This window comes from Eublepharis macularius, chromosome 19, assembly GCF_028583425.1.
Source record: "Eublepharis macularius isolate TG4126 chromosome 19, MPM_Emac_v1.0, whole genome shotgun sequence".
Taxonomy (NCBI): domain Eukaryota; kingdom Metazoa; phylum Chordata; class Lepidosauria; order Squamata; family Eublepharidae; genus Eublepharis; species Eublepharis macularius.
The window spans coordinates 24364963-24389823 of record NC_072808.1 but is presented as its reverse complement, the minus strand read 5'-3'; the positions used below and the strand labels follow the sequence as shown (position 1 = coordinate 24389823).

General features: G+C 45.1%; 1 protein-coding gene across 1 annotated transcript in view; it reads left to right on the top strand.

Annotated features, from left to right (window-relative positions):
* Nucleotides 1-13357, top strand: part of MECP2 (methyl-CpG binding protein 2) — a 109613-nt gene extending 96256 nt beyond the window's left edge. The window contains 3 exon segments of the mRNA XM_055003335.1: nucleotides 3337-3669; nucleotides 5509-6108; nucleotides 6110-13357. Of these exon segments, the coding sequence (XP_054859310.1) occupies nucleotides 3337-3669; nucleotides 5509-6108; nucleotides 6110-6572 (1396 nt within the window). The 3' untranslated portion in view covers nucleotides 6573-13357.
* Nucleotides 13358-24861: the final 11504 nt, after the last annotated feature.

Sequence of the window (24861 nt, the reverse complement as noted above, 5' to 3'; positions counted from 1 at the left end):
TAAAGGGGCAGAATGCAGGGGTGTCGCACAGTGTTGCAACTTCACCCCTAATTTTAAAAGGGGGGGGTTGGATGCTCATTTGCTTGGGGCTTGTTTCAGGCTTCTCCTAACACCAAAGACGAAGAAAAAGATGCATGTGGAGAGATGGGGAGGGAGGGAGCTGTTTCCACAGCCATTTGAGAGAGGGGGACACAGCACTACTGTCCTTCTCTGAAAACTTCCCTGTGTGCCAGCCAAGATGAGTTTTTTACATTAAGAATAGAGAAATTAGAAGGAATATTACTGCAGTACCGTTTCAGTGTTACTACCCTATTTGATTGGGGGGGGGGAGTCAGAAATTTGGAGAGCTGAAGAGAGAGAGAGAGAGAGCAGTTTCCACAGCCATTCGAGAGGAAGATGCAGCGCTATGACCCTTCTCTGTAAACTTCTCTGTGTGCTGGCCAAGATTTAGCTGGAGTTTTTAGATTCAGAATTTACAAATTAGAAGGAGTGTAAGTGCAGTAATGTCCCAGGGTTACTGCCCGTTCGAAAAAGAAAAAAGAATGGCGGAAAAAAGTTTGTGGAGCTGAGGAGGGTGGGAGAGATTACAGGTGGACAGACGGATCAGCTCCTGGGGGAAAGGAAGAGGGGAGGGTATGAGAAGCGGAACAGGATTATGGTGTTTCACACAGACATAGCACACTGCAGCAGTAACTAGACAGCAGCTTAAAAAATAAATTGCGGGATATGCGCAGGAAAAAAAATAGAGAAAAGATGGACAAATGTCGTATCTGTATCCCATGACTCCCTTGCATGTGTGGAATACATCTTGGATCATTGTTAGGAGAAAAATAGGATAAATATTTTAAAAACAAGTTATCATGCAGTCACATAAGGAATAGAACTCTCTGAAGGTGGGTGATTCTCTAAAATAAACTTTCCTACTCTCAAAGTAAACCTTTTCATGTGCAAGAGTGCATTGAGTTCTCAGTTTTAATTCAGAACACAATTACCTTGGCTGCCATATATTTGAGAAGTGTTTTAGTGATATATGTAACATTTAGAGCCTGCTGAAAGGGTTGCCCAAAGTCAGCTGTGACTTGATGGCATCTTACACACAATGTTCTGAGAGTACTTCAGTGTCTTCCGGTGTGCTTTCTCATTCAATACTCTGAGGAAGATTGCTATCCAGAAAAAGGTAGAAATACGCAGAGCAGTGTGGCATTGTATGTCTGCCTTCCTTCGACCTGAGCTCTTGCAAGTGTTTGCCACACTGCATGGAAAAGGACCGTTGTGTGGGTATACTAATTCAGCGCTGTTTCATGACTGAATGCAAAACAGATGATGAGCAGTCCGCTCCTCAGTGATATATTTGTCCCTGTACCATTTGAGACTGCTGTGGAATTTCAAATATTTAGAGTTTGCCCTCCATGCATGAGAAACTTTCTGCTCAGCAACGAGCATTTCTCAAATGGCGTTGATGGCTGGAACAGAGGGAAGAGCTCGGTGCCTGGCGGTATTTCGTCTGGTGACAGAGAGTGTAAAACGCTCAATGAATCGGGCACACTGCAGACGGATAGCTGAAGGACAGCATGTTAAAGGAAAGGGTTCTAAGTGGACTTCCTTCCTGCCCTCCGAGTATTTTCTGTCCAGGTGAGGCTTCATGTAGGGGAATGCTCATACGTTCTGGCTGGCCGGTGCTGGAAACATCATGACCTCTTGGAGCCTCATAGAAGGGCTGCTGATCCATTCTTGTACGCCACCAGCGCTAGTGACACAGCTCACCAGTGGATGGCACTACTCGTTTTGTCTTTTCTTGGAACCAAAATGTATTCGATGTTTAAGTAGTAAAAGCTTCTCATTGCCATTGCAGTTATATAAACAGGAGCATAAACTGGACAGCAGCGTGCAGTCTTGGGTAGGATTTCTTGCATTGCTCTTGAAGAAAAGCCAGCAGTGTTTTCTGCCAAAGATTGTTACCCCAGCTTTATTTACAAATGGTTTGAATTTTTGCAACGGTAATTATAGCCTTGGAGGCTTTCAGCACTTCCTCCTGACTGCCTCCAGTCTTTCTGTTTATCATTATTGCTGGGTTCTCTTCTGTGTGAAGAGAAGTGTGAGGCCAAAGAATAAATTCTGGCATCGAAGGAGGAATGACTGGGAGGCGGGAATAGGAGGCTGTTACTTTAGATCTGGCTATGTGAATTGTGTGCCCTGGGATGATCTGAATCATCCATATTCTAGTAACGTTTCTGGGTGGATTTCCTGGGGGGGATCTCCTGTCTGTCACTTCTCTGCTTAGCAAATCTGGAAAAGTATTTAAATTCTGAAGAGATGGCATCAGGATTTTGGGCACCAACACTGTGCAGGGCTGAGAAGAAAATGGCGATTTCCCAAGCACTCATTCAGGCACAAATGAGCCAGGCCCTGAGATACTGCTGATGTTGTTGGTTGAATTCCTGGGAGACTTTTTTCAAGACTACCTCCTCCCTTGTTTTGGAAAATGGGCAGTAGTGGGAAACTAAAGAAGCTGAGCTCCATTTGCTTCAGAAAAAGAAAGGTTTATAAGTGTTTTAAAGAACTCAATCCAACCTTCTTAGCCCCCAACAGTTACAATGTTCCTCCAAAATGTTACATGCAGATGTCTCTTACATATCCTAATTTCATTCCTGATCTTTCAGAAAACCTGGTCTTGTTCCTAGAGAGGGGAGAAAATGGGTTACCCAATAACAGGGCTAAGCGTTAAAACATATATCTGTACTGATGTTTAGAACCTGTACTGCGCTTTTGCCTATATGAACATGTCAGCTTTCAGTATGACTCACCCTAATATGGCAATATAGTACGTTTCACAATTTCTGCTGGAAAAGGAATGTGTATGGTGCAGGAGTGTACTCTGCCCCCCCCCCTTCAGAGTACCCCGTTCAGTGGCATTCGATCTCCACCTGTATACAATAGAACTGAATTTTGCTTTGTTTTTGTTGACTGCCTGTTGATAGCTCAGAGTTCTCCTGTGGTGCACTAGCTATGCAGTCCTATACAGAATTACCCCAGTCTAAGCCCACTGAAATCAGTGAGTAGAGTACGTTCGGAATATTTAAGTATTTGTCATGTTTGAAGAAGAATGCATTTAGTATATTTTGTATTTGGGGGAAAAAATCCACTATGAGGCTCCCGCCCCTTGTTTCTAAGCGTTGACTCCTCCGTGTGCGTGTATGGCAGGGAATTCTTTGACTATGATCCTGGTTATGTATTGGCAGCAGCTGTATCAAGGGGGCTTGTTCTACCCATGCCATTTGCATTTTGTTCTGTGACATGCTTGGTGCTCACATGAGGGTTTTTTCCCCCTTCCTGCAGGGAGGAGAAGTCTGAGGACCAAGACTTGCAGGGTCTGAAGGACAAATCCTCCAAAGCCAAGAAAGCCAAGAAGGAAAGGAAGGAGGACAAGCAACATGAGCCAGCACAGCCGTCTGCAGAACCCGCTGAAGCAGGCAAGGCAGAGATGTCGGAAGAAGCTGGGTCTGCTCCAGCCGCACCCGAAGCCTCGGCCTCCCCGAAGCAGCGCCGTTCTGTCATCCGGGACCGTGGGCCCATGTATGATGACCCCACCTTACCTGAAGGCTGGACCCGCAAGCTCAAGCAGAGGAAATCTGGTCGCTCAGCGGGGAAGTATGATGTCTACCTTATCAAGTGAGTGCCAGTGCTGTTTTGTTTAGGTGCTTTCCAAGGCTTCAGCTAAACTAGAGCTCACCAAGAGGGTAACACTAGAACTTGATTTGTGCTGTGTTTTAGCTCTGCAGCAGGTGAAAAGAAGTGCGTCTGAGCAGATGCTGTGTCTTTCTACACAGCGCGGAATAACGACTGCCTGCCCTCACACTAATTGGCTTTTCATGTTGAAATTTAAACGAGTTCATGACATATTTTTGCTCCACTTGGCCCTAACATTCTGTACTGTCTCCCCCAATGTTTTGTGAAGCCTGCCTTCTCAGTGATCATACATTGATCATTGATTTTGCATTTTGACTCCGCTGTATGGGTGAAAGGGGAGGGCTCTGTTGCCTTTTTCTGCTTTCTCCCCATAATTACTCTCATGCTGAATCCCAGCTATCCAGGTATAAATCTGAAAGCAGTCTTGTTTGTTCTTCTCACTTGTACGCTGTATTACTTAATTTTAAAATACAGCTTTGCATCATGTTTGAGTATTCAGACATGACTAAAATACCTATCAGCAAAAAATATTAACTATTCACGTTTCCACTCTTGCTCTATATTATAACTCTTCAGGATTCTGTTGTGATTCCCAGCAACTGCCTCTGGGGGTATCCATTTCATAAAGCTGCAGGTGCTCCTTTTATCATATTGGGAGATTTTAAAAAAAAGAAATGCCTCCCATGGTTTTTTTTAAAATTTCAGATTCTTTTGCAAAACCTGAGGTGTTTCTCAGATTTGTAGAAAGATTTGTTTTGTCTAGCCATGTTTCTGGATTTAAGTATGCACAGATTGGGCAGCACTGTGAATTAGATACGTTTATTTCTTCATCCTTGGAACAGTCTCTTAATACCAGCTAACAGTGCAGTCCTAAGAACACTTCCTTGGGAGTAAGCCTCATTGGACAGACCTAAGTAGGATTCTGAGCAGACTTGCTGAGGATTGCTCTCTAGGGGTCCTAGCAGAATTAAAACTGGATCATTTGGAAGGTACTACCTGAGGACATCTTATGAGAACCTTTGTGTATTGAAATCCTCTCCTGTATTGTGTGTGGGAGGGGGAGAAATCACTTTTATTATGTTGACATCTCAAATATTGCTTTCTTATATTTCGGAATATTAAAAAAGAAGTAAGAACTTTCAAGTGTTTTTAAGCCAAGCCACTGTGGTTGTGCGCTCTGTGTAGGTTGCAGCTGTTCCTACCTGTTCTATGTTTTGCTACAAGTTTTCACCATAAAATGTTGAAAAACAAAATAAAATCAAGTTTGAAAGGGTGTGTGTGGTTTCCAGTTATGCCAAGATGACAGACAGACATTTTTCTGCTTTCATCTTGCTTGGGAAGTGTCAAGAAGGCCATGTGCAGCTTTTTTTGCATAGCATGTCTAAGCAGACCCCATCAGGAAGAGCAGCTTTTGTAACACTGTTGAGGAAGTGAGGTAAGGACATACTAAAGGCGTAGACATGGGTTTTGTGCTGGTGTTTTTGTACACTTGGCCGTCAGCCATCCAGTTAGAAAGGAAGGTGCAAACTGTCAGAGAATAAGGCTGAGTAAGACACTGGCCAGAGATATTTCCCAGCGGGGAGGTCCACCGGCAGGGCATCCCTACCGTCTGGGAACTGCTGATGTGCTGCTAATTTAGGATTGGAAGGCCAGAACCTGGCAGATTTCTGGTTGTTTGCATTTCTGCAAGAGGAAGGCATGCTGAAAGTGTGTAATAATCTAAGGGATATGTCTATAAAGGAACTCTATTAATTTTTCTTTTCTGTCCCTTCCCTCTTTTCCCCCTTTTCCTCCCCATACCCCTGACCCTTGTAACTATAGCCCCCAGGGAAAAGCCTTCCGCTCCAAAGTGGAGCTCATCGCCTACTTTGAGAAGGTGGGTGACACTTCTCTAGATCCCAACGATTTTGATTTCACGGTAACTGGACGTGGGAGTCCATCGCGGCGAGAGCAAAAGCCTCCCAAGAAACCCAAGGCCACAAAAACGTCTGGCACAGGTCGGGGGCGAGGGCGGCCCAAAGGGAGTGGTTCTGCCAAGCCCAAAGGAGCTGCTTCAGAAGGGGTCCAGGTGAAGCGGGTGATGGAGAAGAGTCCGGGAAAACTGTTGGTCAAGATGCCTTTACAGTCCTCTCCAGCAGGGGCCAGAGCAGAAGGCACAGGTGGGGCCACCACCTCGGCACAAGTCATGGTTATTAAGCGTCCCGGACGCAAGCGGAAGTCTGAATCTGACCCTCAGGCTGTGCCCAAAAAACGGGGCCGTAAGCCAGGTAGTGCGGCATTAGCAGCAGCAGCAGCTGAGGCCAAAAAGAAAGCAGTCAAAGAGCCAGTGGTCCAGGCGGTCCAGGAAACTGTGCTTCCCATCAAGAAGCGCAAGACGCGTGAGACGGTCAGCATAGAGCTGCCCAAGCCGCCCCCCCCCTCCTCCAAGCAACACAGACGAGCGGAGCCCTAAGGGACAGCGAATAGCTGCTAAGAGCCCAGGGCGGCGCAGCAAGGAAAGCAGCCCGAAGGGGCGGGGTGGCAACACTGTTCCATCCTCTGCCTCTTCCTCCTCCCCTGGCAAGAAGGATCAGCACCATCCTCCTCATCAGCCACCTCCAGAGCCCCATGGCAGCCCCCCAGCTCAGTCCCCAGAAAGCCCCAAGGACAGCAAGAGCCTCCTAGCTGAACCCCAGGACTTGAGCAGTAAGAGCTGTAAAGAAGAAAAGGCTCCCGAAAGTGATGGCTGCACCAAGGAGCCACCTAAGACTCAGCCTGGCGGCACGGCAGTGCCCTACAAACATGAGCGCAAAGACACTGTGTCATCCTCTGCAGCCATGCCCCGGCCTACAAACAGGGATGAGGCCGTGGACACCAGGACGCCTGTGTCAGAACGAGTCAGCTGACTGTGAGGGGGGTGAGCAAGCAAGTGAGCGCCAGAGGAAACAAAGAGAGGGACAGGCACTCCCGGCCCCACACCCCAGTTGAAACTCCAGGCAACTGTAGGACTCCCCCCTTTCCCTGCAGTGCCCCTGCTTCCAAGCAGTCAGCTTTCCCCAAACGATTCTTCCTCTGTCCCCCTCCTTTCCCCACTTTTTAATGCAGACAAGCACAGTGTGGGGTACAGAGACATGCCTCCCAGGGCTGGAAGCCACATTGCACTTTTTTTTTTTACAGAATGGGGGCACCCTCTCCCCACCCCCCCACCCCACCCCCAGGCCCCTTCTGCCAGGCTTTGCTGCATATACTACTGACAAAGCAAACTGTTTGGCAGGAGAAGGGCAGCAACAAACTCTGGCCTGTCTCCCTGATCCTGCTTGCCCTCCACATTACAGAGGCCCCATGGACAGATCAGGGGAGGGGCAGGGGACAATGTGTGTATTCCACTCCACCTCCCTAGTGCCATGTAATGTAGTTGTCCAGTCTTAATTGGAGTTCCGTAGTTTTCAGTAGGATGTGTGCATGCATGTCCACGTGAGCGAGAGAGATGGGGCTGTGGTGCCGTGGGAGCTGATATTCCCCCATCTCCCATTCAGACCAGCAATTAGGATTGACCTCCTCTCACCCAAGGACAGTTCTGCTGCTAAGAGACCGCTGGGGAGGTAATGGGGGCAGCTTTGTAAGAATGTCCTCCCTCCCTGTTGTGTCTTGAAAGGCCTTTGATTTCGTTAAAGCAATCTGAGTGTGCCGAAGCGTGTGCGTTTGTGTGTGTGTGCTTGTCACATGTGAAGAGTTAAAACGAGAAGTTCTTCCAGTTCTTTTGTCAGTGATGTCAGCTTAGGGAATTGTTTGCACTAACGGAGGCCTTTGCCCACCTGCTGTGAGGCTTTGGCATGAAAGCTGTATGGAGTGTGCCTGTGTATATTGGGGCGGGGTGAGATGGGGAGAATGGGACTTTGACCGAATACTGGCTCACCTCCTCACCTTACTTGTGGGGCAGGAAGGTAGCTGAATGTGTGTAAAACTACCTGTAACTCTCTGCTGGGGTTAGTACGTGATGAGGCTGAACTGAGAGGCCTAGTCTTTGCCATTTCGAAGGACTTGCTGGTGTTTGGCAACCAAGCTCTTCCATGGCAGTTGAGCATCCCTTTCTCCGCCCTCCGAGAAAGTAGGGCTCAGCAGAAGTGTAGCATATATGGGAGAGGGAACTTGGTCTCATATTGGTGGTGGTCACCCATCTCCCCACTCCCCAGTCTAGAAAAGAATTGCAGAAGGCTCTGCAAAGAAGATTGGCCACCCAAGTCTGTTTTTGTTTTAAGTGGCATAGGCAGCACAGAATGAATCTGTACCTCCTTTTCTGGACAACAGCAAAGTGCCCATTTTCAAGATGGCGTCCATGGGTCCAAGTCAGCAGTCTTGGCAGGGAGTAGAGTGTCATCATTTTAAAAAATACTTTTTAAAAAAGTATTTTTTTTAAAAAAAAGGCAACCTAACTTTCCCCCCTATCTACTCATCAGACACTGAAGTAAAATTTCTTCTGTGTATGTCAGCAGCTGAACTAGTTTTATTTTGGTTATTTAGTTTAAATAAGGGACAGTGCAGTAGTCGTAACAGAGCCTGTCTTTCTGAGGGTAGGACTGATGGGACTGAATGGCTTGACTTCATAGCAGGACTCCCCATTTTTCCAAGGGTTCTTGCACCCCAGTCAAGACCAGATTTGGTTTCTGTTCTTCCCAAATTACATGTTACATTTTTTCTCTGGATCCACACGATCAGGCATGTTGCAAGTTTCATGCCAGGAACTTGATTCCCAGGTGCCTGGAATTGGACCCATGAGTGCCTGGAATTAAGTTTTCAGCACAGAACTCCCAGCATATGTCTTCCTGGTAGACCAGGGAGAACCTGGGGTAAATGTAATGTGTTACTAAACTCTCAGTGATTGCAGTAAATTTTGGACTGGCTTATAATTCTGTTTTCTTGGATGAAAGCCAGAGTCCCCTATGTGACTGCACTTTAAGGCTGGGCTGGAGTCTGCTACTGCTGGCTGTCTCTGGAGGGTACCTCCAAGAGTAACTGATCTGAAAACTGACTTTTTAAAGCGTTTGCCAGAGGTGGATTGTCTGAGAATGATGCTATGGCATAAAATGTAAAGATACGAGGGATAGGGAAGAAATGGCTTTGTTCTAAACAAATCAAAGGGCTTTTCCTTGATTTAAAAAAGGCACAAACTTATCTTGGGTAGAGGGACAGTATACCTTTCTTTCACTCCCTTGGAAAAGCTGCTTGCATTGTCACAGAGAACCAATGTGGGCAGTCTGCAGCCTTGGAAGAGCTTTTCAGGCTTTTTGACCTATTAGACAAAGTGGGATAGAAAATGAAACTTTTGCTGTCTCTGGAACACTGGCAGGTGAAGCCCCATCAGTCTGAATTCTCCCTGCCATGCAGCTTTGAAAGATACAGGTGCCTCCTTTATGTCAGGTGTTTGTAATTCTTTGCCATGCCACCCTCATTCCCCGCTAGAGCTGCTTCAAATGTAAGTTGATTTGCCTTTTTGACTACCCCCCTTTCATTCTCTCTCTCTCTCTCTGGATAAGATGATGCACTTTAAAGCCAACAGAGAAATTTTTGCTTGCCCCCCCCGCCCCGCCCCGCCCCGCCCCGCCCCTTTAGAATGAAAATATAACTGCAAAAGAGAACCAGAAGCCCATGGGAAGACTGCTTGGTTTTGGCAGTGTCTCGTACACAGTGTTACACAGGAGAGATTAAGTTCTATATATGTAAATTGTTGGGGAGTCTAATGAAAACTAGAAAATAGAAATCCATATATTTTTGAAAAGAGAGCAACTGAGGCTGGGTATTGTTCAGATCCAGTCTGTGCCTGCAAATAGATTAGGCATCTTTAATGTGTCAGAGAAATCCCGACAACAGCAGCAGTGCCTGTCCGTCCATCTGTCGTCGTCGTCCCCCCCCGCCGTCTTGCAAGTCCTTTTCTCCCAAGCCACCTTGCATGCCAGCTCTCTGCTGCATATCACAGCTGTTTGACAACTCGAGTTTCTAGGCCTGGGTGTGTGTGCGTGCGCGTGTGCGTGTCCCATCTCCAATAAAACAGATTGGTAAAGTGAAATGGCGGGGTAGCTAGCGGGATATGAAATGGAACCTGGTCCTCTCCCCCTTGTTGTGTGAATGATGCTGTTGAATCTAGCCACTTCAGTAGAGTGAGTTGTCCTAAAGACATTTGGCTGTCTCGGTCTACTTACACACAGGGAAACAGGGGGCTGAAAAAGGTGAGCTCCGCCCATGCTCCCGGCCCGCCCGCCCAGCCCAGCCTCGGAGACTCATGTGGGGCGAGAGTGTCCGGCGCTTGAGGGACTGCACAGGAGGTTTCTACCCCTTGTTCGCATCGTGCACCACCCCGATGTTCGTGTCAAGTGAAAATAAACTGCTCGTCGGTTTCAATTATTATTCAATAATGTGTAGAGCTTAACCTTAGGCCTAACTCTCTTTTGTTTGGGGATTTAATTTCTGTTGTGTGTGTGTGTGTGTGTGTTTTTTAAGGCACCAAGTAGAAACAGAAAAATTGTCTAATTTTATATATCTGTATATTGCATTATATAAATGAAGGGTTGCTTTTTTTCTGCTTGTTGTGCCACTACCGCTCGAAGGAAAACAGATCGGCAAGCAAGGAACGATACGGTCTGTTGAGAAATCATATATCGCTTTTTGACCATTTTTCTGGTCTTTCAGTATCATAGGACAAGGGGGAATAAAACTGACCCATCAAACCTGCCTGCCAGTAATTTTTTCTCTCTGACAGCTGAACTGCCTTTTAGCTCTGGCTGTTTTCCTACATTTTTGGAAGGGGATTGCCTCTTTGTCTTGTGGAGGGGAACACAAGCAAAGTGGATGAGTATAGTCAACTTAAAAATTTTTTTTTGCACTCAGTCAATTGGGTGGGGGGCAATTATTTATGTTTGAAATGGTGAAGCGGAAGTGGGGCAGCGTTCGGGGATATGGAGAGGGTTGCATTCAGTCACAACTCTGTCCTCCATTAACAGAAAATCTTGCATTTCCAATTGGAGATTACCCTAATGCATGCTGCTAGCATGATTTAACTCTGGAATTTATAGCCACTTCTGAAGAACAATTTGGCTTAGCATTCATCTATGAAAATTCTTTTTGACTCTTACGTGAACGATACAATGCTTTTCTGATAGAGTAGATCTCTTCCTTTTTCACAGCGAACAATTTTTTTACTTGCCTTTTTTGGCTCACCTCCATCATTTTCAGAGATTGTCTGTGACCAGTAGCTCCTTTTAATCCTGTTCTTGTGTCTTGGCCAGTATAAATTGGCAGCACTCCACTATAATGTCTCTCTTACCACTGGAAACTTGTTTCTTCTTTCTCAGCCCAGCTCCTCATTTGGCACAACCTTGGATCCCGTTTTCACAGCCATCTCTTCTGTCTTTGATGTTGCGTGTTTATAGGCCACCCTCATTTTGCCTGCAGAGGCAGCATCACAGAGAAATAGGATGGGTAAAGAAGGTGCAACAGATTCTTGAGTGGATGTTGTGGGAGCTTCGTCTTGCGTATTAAATCTTTCCCCAAATCAGTAAAAATTCTGTATTTTACAATTGCCTTTTAATTCAGTTAATGTGGGCAGTCAGTGGACATTTGCCCTTTTTGTTCCCAATATTTGTGTGACTGTACCTGCGAGTGGTATAATTGCTTAATAATGCACTTTTGTATAAAACAATATAATGTTTCCAACCACAATTAGCACCTGTAACATCAGGGCCCTGCTAGCATGAATCAGATCGGAGGCTGATGCATTTGCAAAGGGAAGGTAGATCTGAAGGGGTCGGCTTGCCAACGCTTGACTAACCGGTTCTCACGACATCCCATAAGGGACCATTCAGCAGAGGGCTGCAGGTGATGATGTGTTGCTCTCGGCCAGCTTCCACCTGCAAGTCGTGGAATCAGCAATACCTGCTCGGGAGGTAGCAACTTAAATTTGCCGTTCTTCCAAAAGCAAAGGTAACTAGACCGAGCACAAATTACGCGGGGGAGGCGGGGGGGGGGGGAGTTTGACTATATCTTCCTAATAGAGGTGGGGAGAGATTATTTCCCACTCTGTACACTGGCAAGCTCATACAGATGGGCATCGCTTGTTCCAGTTATACATATCTGCATGAAGGGTAAGTGGATGAGTTGGAAATTTTGTCCTTTTGGTTTCCTTGAGTGCAAAAAAAACACAAAACCCTCACCCACCTTGGCAACTTCTTTCTCTCCTCCTTTATTGTACTGGGGGAGGGATGGGTCCCCCCCCTCCCCTGGCTTCCATGAAGTGACATGCCGCTCACAACAAACCAACTTCCTTCCGCTTCACAACTTAGTAGTGATCACCATATGACCAAATATTACAAAGGACTGTTACTAAATGTATGCTGAGTGCTTGCTACCCTGTACAGCTCTTACTCCTCCGTAGCCAACTCTCTCTCTCTACCCAGTGGCAGTCCTTCCTTTCTCTTTCTTAAAATGTTTTCAGTTTTTTTTTTTAAATTCCAGACACAGATTTTTGGGGGGGAAGGTTTGGGGTTTTTTTTGTTTTCCTTTCTGCTAGTCTTTTCTCTGAGAAACTGTGGTGTTTGAGACTCTCATTGTGTGTAGGGTTTTATCTACCCCTGCCCCCCCAGGAAAAAAAGAATGTCGGTGAAAACCTTACGTGTGTTTTTGATGGTCTACAAGTACGTATTGTGAACATTTCTGTAAAGTAATTGTTCCAGGTACAAACGCTTCAGATTTTTGAGTGTATTTCAAACATATGTATATATTTTAAAAGGGTGGGGTAGTATACTTTTTTGTGCTTTATCTGTTGGCAGTAAAGAGAAAAGGGAGATTCGCTGGGGATGTGAAGTATTTCCAGGGTATTTTGTATAGTTTCTGTTTCTGTCAGTCCGCCACCAGTAGGCAAATGAAATGGTTAGAGGCCTTCATACAAATACTCATTTGGTGGGGGGACAGGCTAGCTTACTGCCATAAGGGCAATGAAGGGGAATGCTATGATATTTCTGCTGAATGGATTCAGAGCTGAATGGATATCACCATTAGAGGAGATCTCTGTGTGTCTGGAAAAGTTTGATTGGGTTTTTAAAAAAAAATGTGAAGAGTTGCTATGAGTACTTATCGATGTGGACTTCTGACCCATCCGCAGCAAATCTCTGGTCTAAATGAAATAAAATTTATCCAAGAATCTTCCAGATTTTACTGTCATGTTAGAAGTGGATAGAAGCAGAGATTGTAGCAGATTTTGTTGATTCTTCCTGAAATCAATTTTAAAAGGCTTGTTGTTCACAGTCTGTCCTCCCCCCTTCTTGCTTCCTGATTGCACCTTTCATTTGGTTGATGCGTTTTTGGGACAATTACTTTTAAGAACTCTGAGTAGATTGTTTAATAAAACTTTAAAATGGATTGCTCTTTTTGTAGGTTTTGTGTACAGCCAAAAAAAAAAAAAAGACTGAAAGCACTGACTATATTTAAAAAAAAGAAAAAAAAGAAATTTATTAAAGGAAAATTTGTATAATTTCAGTAAGAAAATAACAAAATCCGTCTGAATGTATATGTATATGTTTAAAAAATCCACCAACCTCCCTCCGTACCCTTGTATCCTATTTATTATATAAAAAGTTTGCCTTATAAATTTACAAGAAAACAGTTCCTTCTTTATGGGTGTCTCTATCATTTTTTGGTTGTTAAACGCAAACAATTTAATTTACAACCCCTCCTTTGACAACAAAGACAGTGGCAATCACATGTTTATATATGTAAGGTCATTTAAAACATATTTTTTATGTTAAACATGTCAGTCTAAGCCCAGGCAGAGCACTCGGCATGCATTCTTCACAGTAATGTCGTTACATCTCATGTTGGTAAGTACTGTATTCTGTGCTAGAACTGAATTATAAACCTATGTAAATGTTACAGATTTGTTTGAGCCTTTCTTTACCAAGGTGGATATATTCTGCCTTGCCATTAAAATATAATATTTTCTCCCATGTTTGGGACAAGGATGTCTTTAGTTTTAAGTTGATGGAAAGGTGACATTCTTGTTCATTTGGCCAGTTTTTCTGTGGAAAGCTGCCGTATTTTGAACTGGATGGAATGGTGAGGCCTAGTTTTTAAACTCTGGGGAGAGTGCCTCAAGATAACTTATTAATGGATAACTAATTAGATAACCAGATAACTAACTAATTCATTTTAGGAACACTCCATTCAGTTGGGAAAGAAGTTGAACATACTTATAAATAAAACAGTTTGGCATGTAAGGAGTTAAATACAATGTTTTGTCTCCTCCGTGAGTAATGGTACAGCAAGCAATGGTTAAAATATTCTTATACCAAATCTTTTTCGCAGCCCTGACCAGAGCAGTGTTCTCAAACTGGTCTTGGGTTGTGGTGACAGGCAAGGTAATAGATTCAACATGGTCTCTACAGTCACAGCACAGTCAGTGAATATATATTGAAATTTCCTGGTTTGTCTTGTTTTTAAGAAATGGTTTCTTGGGGTTTTCTAGTAAAAAGAGTGTGCAACGCTGGGATCAATGGATGGATAGATTGATGCCGCAGCCCTGTCTCTCCTATTGGACTTTCACAATACAAACAAGAAGAAAGCCATATATATACAAGCATCTCCTAAAGCTTGCACAATCCCACAACAAAGAATATGGTTTTTCTGAAAAGGTGTGGTAACATGGATAACTAGAAAACAGCATCAGATTGAAAGCTTTCTGACCTTTTTTAAAACTTTTGTGCGTCCCAGTGTTGGTAATTTACCCTACAGAGCTTCTCTGAAACAAAGCATGATTCTAAGTATGATTTTTACTTGCTGTAAATACTGTATGTGCCCATATGAAATTCTGAGAGGTATCTGCGCCTTTCATTGAGTCTTTTCTCCCCTTGTCTGACAGCACACCCATGCTGTCACAGGCCACTGGCTTGCACAGTGCGAGCTCTGCCAAGTGCTAGTCTAGAGCACATTGCTTTGATTTCAGAGGAGCCCCTGCACATCTGCCAGGGGCTTCAGCGGAATATTCCATTGCTTCTGGGCACTGGCATGAAACTGCTGTGCACCTTTTGAAATGCATCTGGTACTCTTCCGTGGGGCTATACGATGCCGGGAAGATGGGTTGTGATAGGATAGTCATTATGCTGGGAAGCTTGCCCACCATTACTGATCTACACTTCAGAGAGCTGAGGAAGGTTCTGAAGAAACACCAAAATCCCCTGCTTTGAAAATCATCTTAGACCAATGACACACCCTACTGTGGCAAGATCTAGAATGGAAGAATAACCAGCATTTTGAATGAGATGTCCAACCTTTCTAAGGCTTAACCAACCTATTACAGAGAATGCGCTGCACTCCCTTGAGTAGTTCATGGTTATGAAGGCTGAGCCAGCTGCAGGTAGAGGACAGTTGTCTCCCCCTGCCTGGGCGACCCAGCCGGATTGCTTCCCAGTATTGAATAAGTGGCTAGCAAACGTTTGAGTCTCGGTGTTAGGAGGGGTTCTCTTGGTTGGTCTCCCAGGGCACATGACTAGCCGGTGTGAAAACAAGATGCTGGACTGGATGAACCACTGGGTCTGATCTAGCAAGGGTCTGTGTGTTCTTCTTCTTTCCACGTGGGTGAAAATAAAGGGATTCCCTTCGATACTGCCGTAAGATGAGAAGTGAACATTGCTCTCTTCCCTTTGTCATGCCAGAGTTTAGAGTGAGGATGATTTGTTTACCCCCCCCCCTCAGTTGTCAAGGATTGCAGCCCGTTCTGTGCCATTGAATTCAATAGATCCAGAGGAGTTAGCCGTGTTTATAGTTGCAAAATAGTAAAGAGTCCAGTAGCACTTTGAAGACTAACCAACTTTATTGTAGCATAAACTTCTGAGAACCACAGCTCTCCACCTGATGAAGAGAGCTGTGGTTCTCAAAAGCGTATTCTACAATAAAGTTGCTTAGTTAGTCTTAAAGGTGCTACTGGACTCTTTACTATATTGAATTCAATGAAAGCTGTGAACTATGTTATCCCTAACTGCCCATTTTAGCTGCATGAGCTTAGTTTCTTGGTACGGCTTGGTGGTATCCTGTAAGTAACTTAATGAACTCTGGTATTTCTAACATGACGTCCCAAGGGCCTAAAGGGGGGCAATAACACTTAAATCAATACCTTTTAATGCAACTATAAAACTAGCTATTGTTTGTCTATTCCTGTGCAGTCCCACATGAGGACTGTGCATATGCAAGTCAGCCTCAGTGAAGAGGTTTCTAGCTTTAGGACCCTGTAGAAGGGGCACCTCCCCTCCTAGCGCCTGTGTGGTGCATTTTCTGCCAAACACTACAGGCCTAGAGGGGAGATGCCTGCCCATTCCCTCAGTTCCTTTTTTGCTGTCATTGAGAGAGGTTCCTTCTGCCGATAGCCCTGTTCCATCTTTGGGAGAGTTCTTTCTCTTCTCGTGATTCATCACCAGCACTGAATCGGCCTTGGAACCCTGGTTCTGTCTGTCCGGGAGCATTCATCATTGGAACCTTCTACTAAGAAGTTAAGGACAAGACTAAACACTGGCGGAGTTCCGTATCGTCCCCTACCCAGCACAAGAAGAGACATCACTCCATGGATCCGGATCCAACCCCACCTATTAGGAGGGAGGGAGTGGTAGATCTTCCCACTATACCATAACTGTCTCCGACACCCTCATCGCAAATAGGTGAAGAGCGTCTCTTCTTGCCAGAGGAGCTCCTTGGATCTGACTTTTGCACTTCTTCCAGTTCAGGGAAGCTCTGCTGTCCTGGTTACTCAACTGCAACAGCCGGTGCCTGCACCTACAGCTTAGCCTTCTTAACTGGCTCTGCCCACTGGACCCCCCTGCACGACTCCATCCCCCAGCCAAATGGCCTTGTAGGATGGCCACATTCTGTGTCAGCTGACTTCCCAGCACCACTGCCCCCAACTATGTCTTTGGTTTTGGCTTTGGTTCCGGCCTCGGTTCTGAAGTCAATTCCAACTCCTTGGAACCAACTTGCCCTATCCATCTTCTCCGAATCTGCGGACAAAAAGGTTGCCTCCCACTCAGACCTTACTGAGTTAGCATTTTACCCATCACCTGAGGAATCAGTAAGGGGAATGACATCTGCTTCCCCTACGGATAATTTCCATCTCTTTGCAGAGCAATTGATTAAGGTGGCCAGAGTTCTAGAGCTATACATTTTGGCCTTGCTCTTAGGTCTTGTGGGCTCTGTATTCAGACATGCCATCCACTGTGTCCTTCCCTCAGTAGAAGGCTTGCTTGACATACCCAGAGGGGTGTGGGAGAAGCCTGTGTCAATTCTGTATGCTTCTAAGATCAGCTGTCTTTACAAACTGAAACAGTAGGATTGTGGTTTTCTGCTTATGCACCCTCCTCTGTCTTCATTGCTGGCTGACGAGGTACAGGCCAGATACCAGCAGGTTCCGGGTCAGCACCAGCTCATAGAGGGGTCGAAAACTCGACACTCTAGGGGGCAAGGTCACTCATTAGCAACCAGATCAGTGGCTTTCACTATTGTAATATGACTTCACACCTGGCTCAGGTCCACAGCCTTAACTCAGGAAAAGAGGTCCATAGTTGAAGATTTCTGCTTCGAAGATCATGTCTTATTTTCTGAAAAGACCAGACAAGTCACTGTCACAGATGAAAAAGAATAATCAAAGAGCCAGATCCCTAGGAATGATCACACCTCCCGAACAGCAACAAACTTCAAGGTACAGGTACCAAGGCCAGCAACAGCAGCAGTGGTACCAGCCTGAGAAGTACTCACATGTCTGTGAATTACGATTATGTGGAGTGGTAGGAGAGTATGCCTTGTGCTTGTAACATACTTAGGACCAGTCCGAATTGCTTTACGCCCAGGAGGAAGTGAGTCATGTTACTCACGAAACGGGTTAATGATATTTGCCTGCAAACCCCCGTCGGCGTTCGTCTAATTATATCCAACTTTATGGACTGTGAATAAATAAGTACTGTGCACAACTCCCTACTACCGGCTCCCTTGAAATATTGGCAACTGGCACTTTAAAAACTTTTCTGATTATTCCGGACAACAGAAGTATTGTGATATATGTGTAAATGCTTGGACTCTGTACTATTGCACTTCTAGAAATTTTTGTATAACGTGTTCTGTATCCATGTTTGTATTTATTGCAATTTTTGCACTTTATAATACAGAAAATTAGACCACATTTTGGCTCTTAACATTGTGGAGTCCCGGTTTTGTTGTTCTTTGCCTTAGACTGGTACCGGGGCCGCCCTTTGTTGTTTCCTGACTTAAGACCATGCAGCAAGCCTCTAAATCATCCTTTTGACTAACTGACCTGCACCCAAGTGACTCTACCTTATTTAAGGACAGGCTGATTACCCCTTGCGGGAAAGCGTTTCTGATGATTCTTGGGTTCAGGCGATTGTTTGGAGGGGATATCACATGGTTAATCAACCAGGAAACGCCTCCTCCTCCACTGAGGTGCAACAAGTGATACTAAATGTACGCACGGGTTCTACCCGTACATCTTGCAGTCTTAAATACGAGAAATTTTCTTCTTGGGTAAGAAGCAAAAGGGAAGCTCCCTCCTCCTGCCCACTGGCGGTGGCCCTGGATTATCTGTCGTCCCTCACCAAAAAGGGACACGCAGTTTCCTCTGTTAAGGTCCACCTGGCAGCCATTTTGGCATTCCATGAACTGGTGGAGAACAAGACATTTTTTTCACATTATACATCAAAGCAATTCCTTAAAGGGTTACTGCACACATTCCCTCTGAGACATTCCCTGTGCCACAATGGGGTTTGTCCTTGGTGCTAGCAAGACTTAAGCTACCACCCTTTGAATCTTTGCCCTCATGCCCTTAGGATTCATATCCTGGAAACTGAGCTTCCTGCTGGCAATCACATCTGCCACGAGGGCAGGAGAGCTAACAGCCTTGAGGGTAGACCTCCCATTCACCCATTTTTTCCTGAGAAGGTAGTACTCCACACAAATACAGAATTTCTACCTAAAGTTGTATCCAGCTCCACTTATCTCATCTATTTTACCAGCGTTCTTTCCAGCACTATCCTCCTAACTCTGAAAAGATACTGCATAAGCTGGATGTTCATTCTGCTTAGAGATTTTTGCAAATCAAAAGAACTTTTTGGTTTCTGTTCATGCCCCTGTAAAGGGCAGCTGGTGTCGACTCAAGCACTTCTCGGATAGTATCCACCATCAGACTTGCATATAAACAGGCTGGTGTGATCTGTCCTGTTGCAGTCAAGATACATTCCACTCTTGTTCAGGCTTTCTCAGTGGCCTTTCTGAAAGGGGTCCCTTTATGTGAGATCTGCGAGCCCTGACCTGGTCATCCGCTGACACCTTAGTAAAACACTACTCAGTGGACACAAACTCCAGACACGAGTCAGCTGTGGGGAAGGCAGTTCTGCATTCTCCGTTCAATTGACAAAACACTTGACTCCAGTGGTGAGTAATTGGTTATTTTCCCATGGAAAGAGATGATGATGAAAACAGGGTGGCACTTAACCTCTGTTGTTCATCGAGTCTCTTCTGTGCAGGTACACATTCCCTCCCTCCTGCCCAGCTGAGAGTTCTGCCAATATTTTTATAGTGGATGCTGGAGGCACTGGAGAATGGAGGGAGTGGGTGGGCATCTCCCCTCTAGGCATGCGGGAAATGCATCTCACAGGTACTAGAAGGGAAAGTGCCCCTACTACAGGGTCCGAAAGCTAGAAATCTTTTCACAGTGGCTGGCCTGCGTATGCGCAGTCCCAGTGTGTGCCTGCACAGAAGAGACTCAATAAAGAATAGTTACTGGTAAGTGCATGTTTTAAGTGCATTCCTATCAAAATGTCAGGCTATGGATGACAGGATATAGCAGACAAGTCCCTGCACCATTGCAACAAGGAGTCCAAGCTCTTGGTTAGATGGTTTTATTCAGAAATCCAATCTTTCCATATATATTTCCATAGAGTTACTCAAAGGCAAGAAAGCATCTCAGCAGTACAGGCTTACTTGATAGGAATAGAGACTTGAGGAAAGTACGACTCTAAATACCCACTCATTTCCCCCCTCCCAGCTAGACCACAGGTTTGTGCAGGAAAGGGTCTGGGAATGCACAAAAGTAAACTATAACATTTCAGACAGTACAAGGTCACTTCTGTGAGCTTCAAAGAAAGGAGAGAACACAGCTGGGTTCTCAGGCTGTTAGAGAAACGAAAGTGTTAGAGCATTTGCTAAATGAAAACAAGGTACAGCATCACAGCATTAGTAATGGTTCAACAAGGTGCAGTATTAGCAATGGTTTAACACAGAGAACAATGTTATGGATGTAGGGGTACAGACACGACACATACCAGGTTTGATATTTCACCGAAATGAAGTAGAAGAGTTTTTGGAGGAAGGCAGTTTTAGAGCTGAATTCTTTTTCTAATTTGATCATTAAGCATTCCTGAGAGCAGGTTTTAAAATGAATGCTGAAAACAAATTCTTCTTTAAAATAAATTGAGTCTTTTAAAAAAGTCTCCGGGGCGAGGGGGAAAATTGATCCATGTTTAGCTGCTTTGTCCCTTTGTTACGGAGGTAACCTGAAGCTTTGAAGTGAATTTGGAGATTTATACAAAGCTTTGGCTCAAGCATTGGCTTGAAAACAATTTTGTTCTGAATTCTGGAGCAAGTCCTGAATATTTCCTGAATACAGAAAGTTCTCAAGTTCTCACTCAGGACTCCTACTATATTTAAGGTTGAATTGCTTATTTTATACAATGCTGTGATCGAGGTTCATGGTTGGTTCCTATTATTTTGAATTTTGTCTTCAAATGCATCACCTTTTGACAATGTGTGGTTTCTTTCGGTTCTAGGGAACTGTTCATTAAAGAATGACACGTGTTCTCTCCATCTTTACAGCCTTTGGAATTGGACATTTCCAAAATCTTTCCCCATCCCCCTTCCTCTCACTCAGATCAGCACCCGAAGCAGTCAAGCCCCACAGGAATTGGAGGGCTGGCACGCAGCTCCTCAGAGCCACCAGCAAAGAAGGCACAATTGAAATAGAAGCACTTATCTATGTGCAAGGCTTCATCATACCCAATGGTTACTGAGCTGGAGGTGACTACCAATAACTTGGAAATTATTGAAGTCCCGTGTATGCCATTGGCACACTCCAGATCTCCATCCCCATCTTCCACGGTGGAAGAGGGCAAAATAATCCAACCATGATTGGATGCACCCACTTGGAACTGTAAGCAATCTTCTCCCAGCTACTGCTGGATGCATAAGTGCCTGGCATGGTAGCCACACTGTCCCCCCCCCCCCCCCAATCAAACATGGACTGTGGAGATGTCCATAGATCAGTCCTTTGGATCCATCTCGGATCCAGTGTAGCCAAGGTCACATGGGCATTATGCCCCCTACCATGTTCCCCCTTTAATGTCATTCCATCTTTCTGAATTGGAGACTGACTTTAGGGGATCGGATTGGAGCTCGCGTCTACCATCGGATCCATCCCCCATTGAGAACATGGAGGATTGAGAGCCTGTCTCCCTGATCGATGACTTTAGGCTCTACTCTGAACAATTGCTAAGGATGGCTACGATATTAGATATAGATGTCTCTTCCTCAGACTGCACAGGAAGAGATGACGAAAACAGGGTTGCAGTTACCTGTAACTATTGTTCATTGACGTCTTCTGGGCAGGCACACATACCCTTGCAGTGTGCTCTTCAGTACTTACCCTGAGGGGACTGGTGGCTCAGGGAAACGGAGGGGAGGGGTGGTACCCTGCCTAGAGTGGGAAATGGCTGTTGAGTAGGAAACAGCCGCTCAGGCTGAAGCTTTACAGTCTTAAAGCTTCAGAAACCTGCCAGTCGGCAGGCAGACCTGCACATGCATAGTCCAGTGTGTCCCAGAAGAGAAGATTTCAGCGAACAAGTTACAGGCAGGGCCGGCGCACCCATTGAGGCCAGGTAGGCGCAGGGTGCCGGAGGGAGCGCTGGAGGAGGCGCGGGGGGCGAGAGCGCGCGCCACAAAGCAGCAGCCTCCTATCCCGCCCTACTCCGCTGCCGCCAGCACAAGCCCCTGGCTGGGCACAGCCGCCGCGGGCAGGCATCTGCGGTGGCGCAGGCAACCGAGCAGGAGAGCTCAGAGGCTGCCCGCCGCAGCGATTGGGCCGGTGGCAGCATGCGCGCTCCCGTGATGATGTCACGTGTGATGTCATGCAGGCCGGTGCACGCGCGCTTGCGCGCACGCAGGGGAGCACCTGGCTGGCCGCGCGCATGGCAAAACCTTGCGCCGCCCCTGGTTACAGGTACGTGCAACCCTGTTTTCCTGTTAAAATATATAGCTTGGTTTGTTATATATTATGATCTGGTTCTAATATATTAATAATATATATCTGGTTCTCTATATTATGATCTAGATCTAATAAACTTTTTGAGATGGGTGTTACCTCGAACATACGTGTGAATCAGGATTCAGGATCAAGTGGAATTATCTTGCATGTTGAAAAATTGGGAACGTTTTCTATGATTTTAAGCTTGTAAAAATGCTAATTAAGAACATAAGAGGAGCCCTGCTGGGTCAAGCTAGTGGCCCGTCTAGTCCAGCATTCTGTCTCACACAGTGGCTGTTCCCTTTAGAAACCACGACTAGTAGCCACTGGTCCATGAATCTCTGTAATCAAAAGCTTTCTGTCCCTGTGGTCATCCGTAAAAGATCACATGATTTCAGAAAGCAAATATGTAAGAGCCAGTGGTCTTGCACTGGGTCAGGTTTTAAAACTGCAGTTTGTTTTCTAAATTGCAGAGGTTGAGCCGATACAAAAAAGGGGGAGAGGGGTCAAGGACAATGGAAAATGACCAGGTACTTTAGTCTGCTTAACAGCCTAAACCCTTTCCCCACCCCTCAAAATCCATCTATAAGCATGATTTTCCTCCATAAGTCCCAATAAGAGGCCTGTATAGATCTCTGAGGCAGCTACGTTTGGGATGCTCTTTCAGTTTTGGTCTTTCTGTCCCAAAAAGATGATGTAGAGCTTGAAGAAGGAGCAGTCAACAGCAACCAAAACTTATCCAGGAGTTGGAGAACCTTCCATGTAAATTGTAGCTTCTCAATTTAGAGGGGAAAGTGACTTATGAAGGGACATTGTAGAAGTTTATAAAATTGTACATGGTACAAAACAAATGATTTTTTTTTCTCCATCTGTGATTCTTGGAGTGAGATTTAGGTGTCCACTGAAGGGCAGTAGATTAAGGAGAGAGAATAAGAAGTACTATTTGACACACTGCTGCAGTATGAAGTGATGAGCTTAGATGGCTTTAAAGGGGGATTAGACCTAACTCATGAAGGATCTCACAGCATCAACCCTCTGAATGCCAGTTGGGTAGTAACAAGGGGTGGAGGGAGAGACCATGACCTCTGAGCCCCATTTGCTGGCTTTCTGGGGTCCTCTGGCTGGCCACTGTGTGAAGCAGAGTACCAGACCACAGGTTTGATCCAATAGGGCTATTTCTAGTTAAAGACTGCTGATGGAAATTGCTGCCTATCGAATCATTTTAGAGGTAAATAAACAGATTTACTTGCCCTTAGAAAGTAGTGCTAGAGAGCCTGGAAATGACCCATGTAAGGTTGCCAACTTCCCGGTGGGGCCTGGAGACTTCCTAGATTACAACTGGTCTCCAGACTACAGGGGTCAGTTCCCCTGGACAAATGGTTGTTTTGGAGGGTGAACTCTACGGCATCCTCCACCATACCCAAGCCCTGCCCTCCCCAGGTTCCACCTCAAATCTCCAGGAATTTCCCAATCCAGAGTTGTCAACCTTGCCCACATCCCAGACCAACCTGACTATTCTTTACCAAAGGGGACTAGCCAGAGAGGAAATGTCTCTCCAGCTGTACTGGGGTTCCTCAGTTTTCCTCAAGTTACTTAAAGAAATTTCCCCCCAGATTTCCACTTCTTGTTTTGGAGAAACTGCCCGGTTCTCTACAAGAAAATATTCCTTCTCCATCTCTGTACCATCTAGTTCATCTTCGTGGCTTCTGTGCAGGCACACATGGGACTGCTCAAGCACAGGCCAGCCACAGAGGTGAAGAGTTCACGATTTTGATTAAGAAAATGTACTTATTTTTAATGCAAAGAAAGATGAATGACGGGGTGGAAAATGTAAAATTTTATGGGCACAGAACTTAGGATATAATATTGACTCGGTACAGTGGAACAAGATATGGAAAATGAATGTTAAAATAACTAAGTCTGTCACACTAAAAGAGAATTTATATAAGATGTTTTACAGATGGTATCTAACACCGGATAGACTAGCTAAAATGTATAAAAACATGTCAAATAAGTGTTGGAAGTGTGGGAAACATACAGGGACATTTTTTCATATGTGGTGGTCCTGTAAGGAGGTGCATAGATTTTGGATAATGGTGCACACATTATTGCGAACTATCTTATAAATCTCAATTCTCCTCAAACCAGAGACATTCTTGCTAAACTGTGTGCCAGATATGAACAAAGAACAGAAGCACTTCACAATTCATGTAATAGCAGTGGCCAGAATATTATTGGCATCTTACTGGAAACGTCAAATAATACCTCAGCAAGAGGAATTAGTAGTGAAGATAATGGACACTGCGGAAATGGACAAGTTAACTTCAGTAATGAAAGGACAAATGGAAGAAGACTTTTTTGTGCCATGGACTCCCTTCTACAAAATGATTAAAGATAGAGAGAATAAAATGCAGTAAGGCAATATGGTACGAAATATCAAAAATCACAGTCAACTCTGTATTATGATAAAGTATGAGATGTGGAGAACTAGAATGTTGGTATCAACAAGCCTAATGAAATCTTTGTGTATTTTTCCCCTCTCTTCTTGCTTTCCTCTCCTCTTTTTTCTTACTTTCTGTCTGTGTGGAAAATCAATAAAATATTTACTTTTTAAAAAGTTCAAGATTTCTAGAGCTTTCCTGAGCTCAGAGAGCTCCTCCCTCCCCTCAGTGCAAACTAATTTTTTCCGTCCCAAACTGGCTCATGACCTGGGGGGAGAGTGCTCCTCCCTCAGTCTTTCCTTTCGCCACTGTGGAAGTAGGACGCATTTCAGCTTTCTGGATCAAGTTTTCCCTCAGGAAGTCCACTTCTAAATTTCTGTGGGTGAGATCTTGCTTTTTTCTTCAACATGACCCTGTTTAAAA